Source organism: Salvia hispanica, chromosome 4 (assembly GCF_029641045.1).
Source record: "Salvia hispanica isolate PSC_SH4W2 chromosome 4, Shi_PSC_v1, whole genome shotgun sequence".
Taxonomy (NCBI): Eukaryota; Viridiplantae; Streptophyta; class Magnoliopsida; order Lamiales; family Lamiaceae; genus Salvia; species Salvia hispanica.
Window position 1 is genome coordinate 31,951,160 of NC_142695.1, and position 9,332 is coordinate 31,960,491.

The 9,332-nt window shown below is 40.7% G+C and overlaps 1 protein-coding gene and 1 pseudogene across 2 annotated transcripts; both read left to right on the forward strand.

The window, feature by feature from the left end:
• Positions 1 to 747: 747 nt before the first annotated feature.
• On the forward strand, positions 748 to 5,332 carry LOC148928463 (uncharacterized). The gene is made up of 2 exons (XM_089056685.1): positions 748 to 1,644; positions 5,306 to 5,332. The coding sequence occupies exons 1-2, from the start codon at positions 748 to 750 to the stop codon at positions 5,330 to 5,332; spliced, it is 924 nt and encodes a 307-aa protein (XP_088912811.1).
• A 2,712-nt stretch (positions 5,333 to 8,044) lies between these two features.
• On the forward strand, positions 8,045 to 9,045 carry LOC125199754 (glutathione S-transferase U19-like; annotated as a pseudogene). Its single transcript, XR_016129044.1, has 2 exons — positions 8,045 to 8,350; positions 8,674 to 9,045. The product of XR_016129044.1 is annotated as a glutathione S-transferase U19-like (transcript).
• Positions 9,046 to 9,332: the final 287 nt, after the last annotated feature.

Below are 9,332 nucleotides of genomic sequence, written 5' to 3' on the forward strand. Positions count from 1 at the left end.
GAAGCCTCAGTGGTGGCTAAACCCAAGCCAGTAAAGAAGAGGCTAGTGTTGAAAAACGACCCCAAGGCGGAAAGGCAGAAACCCCAAAGAGTGTCACAGAGATGTTTAGGGAAGTGGACGTCCAACAAGGCAGGAGCAAACACCGCAGCAGATGCAGTGGAGGTTTCGAGTGATGACGAGAAGACTAATCCTACAAAACCTGGGGAGGAGCCCTCGAATGCTAGCCACGAGGACACCCAATTGGCAACAGGGACAGTATCAGCAACGCCGACTGACCAGGAGGAGAATATTGACAAGGTGGCTGAGGGTCTGGACCTCGCATCAGAGTCAGTAGGTCGGGAGGAGGCAGCAAGAAGTAATACTAGTGCCCGCATGGTGGCCGAGCCTACCGCCCAGGAGGACACCTCAACACAAGCCGACGAGGAAGCAGAGGCAATGGATATCGAAAGAACCAAGAGCATTCATGAAAGGAAGAGGAAGGGGAAGGCCCCTGTCAAGAAGAAACAAGTAAAGAAGAAGCAGCGCACTGCCAATGCAAGCATAGTGATCAGAGAACCAGAAGACAAAGAGAGATCGAGTGACACAGACTACACTTCCAGCGAGGATTCTGACTCAGAGAGTGATATCTCTCTGGAAGGAGAAGACTGTCACGAGCAGCAGCTCCCAGACAACCACTTTGAACTAGTCCACCCTCCGGTAGAAAGGATCGTGTACCGGCGGTGGAGGGTAACGCTCACTGATGAGCTTATGGAGGACATGAAGCACTTCGACACCCAAAAGCTTCAGGACGCATTTGACGACAAGGATGACAGTAGCAAACAAGTCAAATGCGGAAAGGTACTCCATATACCCTCTTTGGATGAGTTGTCTGTACGTGATTCTTTCCTGGCCAGTATAGAGGCATTGGGCTTTGAATGGCTGTTAGATAATAGGGATCCAGAGATATCTGTGAGATTAGCGAAGGAGTTTTTCACCACGTTTAGGTTCCAAGTAACCACAGACCTAGACGAGGTGTCAATCTCCTTTAGGATATTCGGTGGTGAACTGTCGATGAGTTTGATAGAGTGGACTGTCAGATTGGGAATGTGTAGCCTGGAGGAGGCTATAGGTCCGGACTGGAGAAGCCGTGAGAGGGGGGTACCGAGGCGACATGTAGAATTTGAGCCCCAGGAAGCCTGGGAGGAGCTAACCCACCCCAACGCTGGCCAGTTCGCCTCCACAAAATCCAGATCCACCCACTTCAACAACTCCATGCTAAGATTGGTGCAGCTTTACTTAGGCTACAACCTGCTGGGGCAGAGTAACTCAGCCGCCAGAACGTCCATGACAGAATTATACCTAGTGTGGTGTGCTAAGCGTGGAAGAAAACTACATTTGGGATTTTGGACAGCCTACCAATGCCATATAATAGCCACCTACCCAGCCAGAAACTTGTCCCTCTGCAACATCCTAGGAGCTTTCGTGCGCAACAACATAATCATAACAGAGGCAGAGGACCTGTCTCCAATGTACATGGTCGACGCTCCTGGCCTATTTGATGTACCCTTCTTTGTCCGCACCAACTTGGTATACTACAGAGAAGGAGTACCCCAGTTCTACCCAATGGGAGAAGCCCCTGGGGGAAGGGCACAACAAGGCCAGGAGGTGCAAGCTGCCCCGATCGACCAAGCGCAGAGGCTGAGGCAAGAGAATCTGGAGCGGGCAGTGACTGAGCTGGCTGAGGAGAATAGACAATCGCGGGCAGAGATGGCGAAATTGACAGCCCTAATGGAGAGCGTACTAAAGGAGTTGGCAAGAGGAAAAGCAAGCAATGAAGCTGGACCAAGCGGACATGGAGGACAAGAAGATGGAACCACCGGACCTGAGGAAGAAGAAGGTGATGAGCAAGAGGAGGACGATGACAACCAACCCGGACCTGCGGAGGAAGAACCAACGGACCAACCTGCACAGACCCCTGCACCACGAAGGAGCAGGAGGAACATCTGATCGAACCACCACAACTGACCAGTTAGTTTTTCTTTTTAATTTTTTTTTAGTGTTTCTTTTATTATGTTATTATGTTTTTCTTTGGTGCATATGTTATTATGTTTTTCTTTATGTTTAGTCGTGAGCATGTTACCTCACACTTAGCCTACTGCGTAGTCTAAGTGTGAGGAGTTTATATGTTTATATATCATGTTTGTAAATATTTTGTTCTGTTTTGTACATCTATGTTTATATCTGAAACTCTCCCACTTAGCCTATTGCATAGTCTAAGTGTGAGAAGTTTTTAGATATAATATGTGTTTGTTATAAGTGTGTGTCTGTCATACTAGCCATTCCCACTTTTTACTTCACAGCCCGTATCTGGGACAGACACTTGTGAAGTGAGAGAGGGGAGCAAATGGCCAGTATGACATGTATATATGTGTTATTTGAGTCAGTACATGTTAGTTTTTTTTAGGGTTTGTTGGGTCTAGGAATTATGTGTTATGTTTTATGAATGGGCTTAAAACTCAACTGCCTCGAACTGACGGTGAGGGGAATTGAGGGAGATAAGACATGCCGGAAAACGGAAATCACCCCCTCCAGTAAACCACCCCTAGTCAGTATAGATGATGCGAGTATGAAGGAAAAACCCAACCCTTAGGTCAGACACGAAAGTCCACTTAAAAGGTGAGTTAAAGGCCTAGGGTGGAACCACTTTCCACTAAATACTGAAAAAAAGAAGAGAGGCTACTACATGATGTCTAGGGCAAGGTGACCGCGTGTAGCAAACCCCGAAGGCAGTAGGAAACCCCCTCGCAAAAAAAAAAAAAAAAAAAAACAAAAAAAAAAAAAAAAAAAACCTCATTTTCTAGCCTGATTTATACCCCGAAATAACCCATCAGCCACTGGAACTGTGTGCGTGCAAGGCATAAGGCAAGGAGGCAACTGCCCAGGAGGACATACAAAAGGAACCAGCTGAAGAAAAGAAAAGCAAAGAAAGAAGGAGAAAATCGATCTGGAATTTCCAGGTCCAAAAAAATAAAGAAGGAATAAGGGTGGCAAAGCCACAAAGAAGAAAATTGAAGAAAATGGTCGCAGATACTTGACCACAAAAAGACGAAGGAGGAAGAAGGAATAAGGGTGGCGAAGCCACAAGGAAGCTACTGACCAGTTGGAGGCCAATGTGAGAAATTGTCCGGCCGAAGAAGAAGCCCTAGCCAGAAGCCCGAATGCACACAGTTCTCCCTCATCAAAATAAATAGTTAGTTTTTGAACTTAGAGCCTTAGGGACAACTACCCCAAACGCTACAAACCACTAGCCCCATTACAAGCCTTAAAGACCTTCGGGAGCTGCATGTGAGATCTGAGTCCGAAACATCTGTGGTTTAGCATTGAGAGTAAACAGTCCTAACATCCCCTGTGAGGAATGAGTGACTGAGTGAACCCCGTGTCTGGCCTAGGATTGGGTGATCTTGACAAGCAGATATACTGACTAGGGAAGAAAAGGGGGGCGGCGGAAGTTCAAGGCTGCCTAAGGCCGGATTGCACCTGATCTCGAGGGGAAGGGTGGTTGAAAATATAGCCTGTTCTATGTGTTAAAGTTAACTATATGTGTATGTGTTTGTGTCGTTAGTGTTTTCTTTTCTTTTGCGTCAGAGTCTTGAGTCTAACTAGGTAGAGTCAGTCGGGGGGAGTAACCAGGCTCGAATTCGACTTATTTCTTTTTTGTTTGTCTTCACGCTTGAGGACAAGCATGTGGTAAGTGTGAGCAGTTTGATAAGTCGTATTCTAAGCCTTGGTTACTGGTCAGTATGTCGTGAAATACATGTATTATCTGCAAAACAGTTGCTTAAGTGTGCAGGATTGAAGGATCCAAGTCAGTAGGTGACGATTCGTGCGACGCAAGTGAAAAGGGCACTAGAAGGGTGCGATACTGACCAGAATGCATACCAGAGAAAAGGCTCGAGATGGAGAAGGAGGATAGCTGGGATGATTATTTTACAAGGGCAAAAAGGTCAAAGTGCGGGAGAAGTCTACCCTAAAAGCAAGGGCAAGCCTCCCTATAAAAGAAGCCATTTTGGAGAGAGAGAAAGAGTTCGGTTCGGAGTTTGAAAATCACACTTAGAAGAATTCTCTCTAGAAGATCCATCCTTCAGCATTATCTTACCTCTCGTTCCTCGCCACAGCTATGGTCACTTGACGTCCAAGAGTCTGCCGGAGAAGTCATCAGTTCGCCTTTCCAGCCAGTTATCGCAGTAGTATAGTAGTATCATCGCCCGGAGTGGCACAAACAATCTTAATCGCTTTCTTAGTTTAAAGTTTACTTTTGTTCATTGCTAGTTATTTGCAAACACTCATCGTTGTTGCTCTTTTGAAGTACCTTGTTAATTTCCAGCTTTTACATTATGAAGTTTCTATTTCACATGTCACTCTGGTTTGAGTTTGCTTCATTCTGCCTAGGGAAGTTAGATTTAGTTATTGCTTTCAATTTCTAAGTGTTTTCTATTCGGGAGTTGATGATTTAAAGTTGTAGTTATGTTTAGTCAAGTTTTCGTGCATGAGTTCCTATTCTGCGCCGTGATTACCACCTTGCATGTCAGTCAGTAGAAGTAAAGTTGTAGTTTTACCGTTTAATTTAAGTTTAAGCATTTTAATCGATGGATCTTGAGTTTGAATTTATGAATCTGAAGTTTAGTTATGGTGTCTGTGTTCATATGATTTTTGTCAATACTTGGTGAAGAAGAAAACGTCGAAATCAACTTTAGTTTGAACCACTTTTACTTTTAAGTTACTTTTTACTTTTGTTCCCTACTTTTCAGAGGTACTATCCAGACTTGTCAGAAAGCCCCCAGCCATCAGATACACCTTGTTTTCTAACTTTCCTCTTTTAGTAACTGTCTACTTTCCATATGTCTCTGATACACCTTGTCCCCTACTTTTACGAACACTCCCATATGTCTGTTATTTTTCCGCCTACTAGTCAGTAGAGAACTACCTTATTTCCTGTCTTGGTAAAATCTCAACCCAAGTGTGGTAGCTAACCAAACACCCAGGAAAGTCACCACAGTTATCTAAACGTGTCCATCCTCGTGGGATTCGACCCTTACCTCCGCTATACTAATCAGTAGAAGTGGGTTGAGGAAATTTGTTTGAAGTCAGGTCTCGGTCGTCGTATCAAAGACTCAGCTGGGTCGGGAATCTCTTCCTGATCAGTTGGATACACTCCAATTTCACATGCGAAACCATCGAGGACAGAGAACTGGCCACTTCAAGAACAAAATTATATCAACACAACATTGAAACAATACCAAATCATGTACTTTTTAATATTTTGTAGATGAGTTACGATATTTCTCAATACTGAAAAAAGGAACACTAATATAACATGTCCTGGTAATGCCATTAGTATTTCTACATTCAAAAATATCACAAAAGAAGTTTATTTAAAATCCCTACAAAGCTCCTACTGTTTTCCCCAATTTGCAATAAGATCTTCCACATCAACCTTGGCAAATTTGTTGCATTCAGTCAGATGGTGTTTTGCCTTCTCCTTCACCATCTCAGAGTTGCAATTAAACGTAGATGTCACTAGAGCTATGCAATATTTGGCACGCAAGATTCTTAGAGTCTTCAATCCTCTAATTGGCAGTCCTGTTTGCCAATCTTTGATCTTTTGTCCCTTGTACGTCTCCATGTGTCTCATTAAATATATTGCACTATCAGTCTTGTTGGTAGCTAATTTACCTGGTATCCTTTTAACTTTGAACTGGAGTAATGCCCCAAATCCCATTTCCTTCACAGCAACTTTTTGCCTATCATTTAAACGTCCCAACATATCAACAAAATCTTTTGTTGTCTTCTTTATGTTCAATGTTTTTGTCTCCTTCTCATCTTTTTCTTTCACCGCCTTCATAGTTTCTTTCTTCATCTTCTGTTTCCCCACCTTTTCCTTCTTTTTTTCTGACTTCTCTCCATGTTCTACCTTTTCCGTTTCTTTTGAAGAATTGCCATCAACTTCCTTTTTATCCCCCTGTTTCTGTTTTGCTGCTTTTGCCTTTTTAACTTTTTCAACAAAAGACATTAAGTTCTCATTGTTTTCAAAATCGCCATCTTCCTCTGGTCTAGATCGTTTCCCTGTAGCTGTAATTTTGGTAAACATAAACCATGATTAATTTAGAAACAAACTCATGACAAGTACTACTATCATTCTAACAGGCTATTGAATTCACAAATATCAACATAACATACATTTATCTAAGACATCATCAACACATATCTAACCCAATATCAACATATAGCTTACCCAATATCAACATAGGGCTTACCCATTATCAACATTTAGCTAAGACATCATCACCATATACTTTACCCAATATCAACATATAGCTTACCCAATATCAACATATATCTTACCCAATATCAATATTTAGCTAAGACATCATCAGCATATACCTTAACCAATATCAACATATAGCTTACCCAATATCAACATAGGGCTTACCCATTATCAATATTTGGCTAAGACATCATCTGCATATAGCTTACCCAATATCAACATATATCTTACACATCTTCAACATATAGCTTACCCAATATCAACATTTAGCTACCTCAATATACATATTTGTACTAGATACAAAAGCTTTCTAATATTAACAGAACTTCTAAATAATTCATTATAGCTTCAATCTTTCAGAAAATGAAGATTCACATTTCTCATATGCTATCAAATCAGAAATCAATCTACCAACAATACAACTACAGAAGCTTATAAACATATTTCACTAAAATTTGAACCCTAATTCTTTATTGAAATCAGAAATCGGTAAATCAAATTCAAAAATACCTTTCAATTCAGCAGGAGCATTTTCGATGGAAACCATTGCACCTTTTTTGAAGTCGTTCACTGCAAAATAAATCTATAAGTTTCATTTCTATTGAAAATTTAGCAAGTTTAAAGCAAATTTCAGAGTTTAAATTTCATATTTACCGTCGGTTTTCTTCAAATCTGTGAATCTGCCCTAGGTTGAGCTTTTCTTCGTAGGAGAAGGTGAGTTTTCGAGCTGTTCTTCTGTATTTGAGTGAGAGATATGTGTTTTGGAGTAGTGAATCTGGTTTTGGACGGCGAAAGAGATTGAGATGGGAAATGACTTGAACGGCGAAGAGATTGGGAGATTGAGAGAGAAAATACAGTGAACGGCGACGAGATTGATAGATTCAGAGAGAAAATGCAATGAATGGGGATGAGATTGAGAGTTTCAGAGAGAAAAATCTGAGAGATTCAGAGAGAAAACGAGGCGACATATTGAGAGAGAAAATGGAGTGAATGGTGTGGTTGTTGAAGGTGGAGTGAATGGTTTGAGAAATAAAATTGAATGTGCGCGCTGAATTTTTGTAAAATGTCCATTTTACCCTTTCATTGAGATTGTTAATTCAATGTATTGATATTTTTTTAATTCAATCTCAGCCTTTGATTTTTAGATCCAAGGGTCCATATTTAGTCTCAATTTGTGATTAAGGGGCTAAACTCATTAGAAGATGACCCTTACTTAAGTTAAAAAGAATATCGTCGAGTCTCACTTTATTATTGGGAAAACATTTTTTAAAATGGAAAGATCTGTGTAAAGAATCAAAATAAAATTAATTTATATTTTTAAAAAATGGATGGAGTAATAATTTAGTTATTAATTTTGTAATAATTTATTGTTCCCTCGATTCTCTGGTATTTTATTCATTTTTCATTTTTTTTCTCTTATTTTTTTATCTATTTATTTAATATATTAAATAATTATTTCTTAAACATGACCAACGGAATATTAGTTAATGGATTAGGTGGCACTTGAAACGATAAGGGACAAAAAAAAGTTACTGTGGATTAAATAAAGTCTTAAAAACTTTTGTGTTGTACAATTTGTTGTCACAAGGTAGCTATCAATCCTTATTAAAATACTTTTTCTTAATTGTTGGAGCCTACGTTACACATCCAACAATGCCCTCACTTGGTAACTACTACACTCTCTATATAATAGTAATGGTTCACCACTCTCAACACACTGAAAATCTTAGAGGGAAAAAAATGGCGGAGAAGGTGATTCTGCTGGATTTGTTCGCAAGCATGTTCGGAATGAGAGTTCGGGCCGCGAAAGGCGTGGAATACGAGTAGAGAGAGGAGGACCTTCGCAACAAAAGCCGGCTTCTCCTTCAATCCAACCCCATTCAAAAGAAAATCCCCGTTTTGATTCATAATGATAAACCCGTTTGCGAGTCACTTTTCATTGTTGAGTACATCGATGAGGTTTGGAACCGAAAATACCCTCTTTTGCCCTCCCATCCCTATGAGAGAGCTCAATCTAGGTTTTGGGCTGATTACATCGACAAAAAGGTACTATTCTCTCTGTTTCATTAGTGTTGGAACATATTTCTTTTGAGATCTTCCATTAGAGTTAACACATTTCTCTCTATCTTACATTGGACTTGGATCACAGCAGAGGTGTTGTGTACTCACATACCATTTTTATTCTCTTCTACTTTACTTTCTCTTCTCTACTTTAATCTCAATCTCACTCCACTTAACTTTATAAATATGTATACCTTAATATCTGAGCCCATAAGAAATGCTTCAACTCTAATAAAACGGAGGGAGTACTATTCTCTTCTGTTCTACCCTATTTTCTTTATAGCATGTTTATTTGTTTAATGTTGCAGCTGTATGATGCTGGAAGGAAGATGTGGACTAAGAGTGGGGAAGAGTTAGAAGCGGGGAAGAAGGAATTCGTAGAGATTCTGAAGCAGTTGGAATCGGAGCTGGGAGACAAAGCCTTCTTCGGTGGCGAGAGGTTTGGGTTTTTGGACGTGGCGTTGGTCACGTATTCGACGTGGTTCCACACCTACGAGAAGTGCGGTGGTTTCAGCATTGGAGAGCACTGCCCCACACTCAGTGCATGGGTGAGGAGGTGTTTGGATATAGACTTTGTGTCGGAATCCTTGCCCGATCCGGCCAAAGTTTACGACTTTGCTTTAATGCTAAGGAAGGTGTTCGGCATCGACCCCTCCTAAGTTTAGTACCATCTCTATTGGGGTTATCGATAATAAAACCCACGCTCTTTATATTGGTAGTTGTGACATTTAAAGTTGATTATATCTATGTTATCACAATAGCAAAGTGAGTAATTGAAATTTGCACTTTCGAGATTTTCATATTTTTCAACTACAGTTGTTGGCGAGTATTGTCATGGCACGAGTGGTGAATACAAATACCTTCCACAATCCACTAACCTTGTTCATATCCGTTGCATTCTTTGGTGTGAAAATAATATAAATTGAAATAGATATGGAGTGAAGGAATAATGATTAAGTTAAAATAT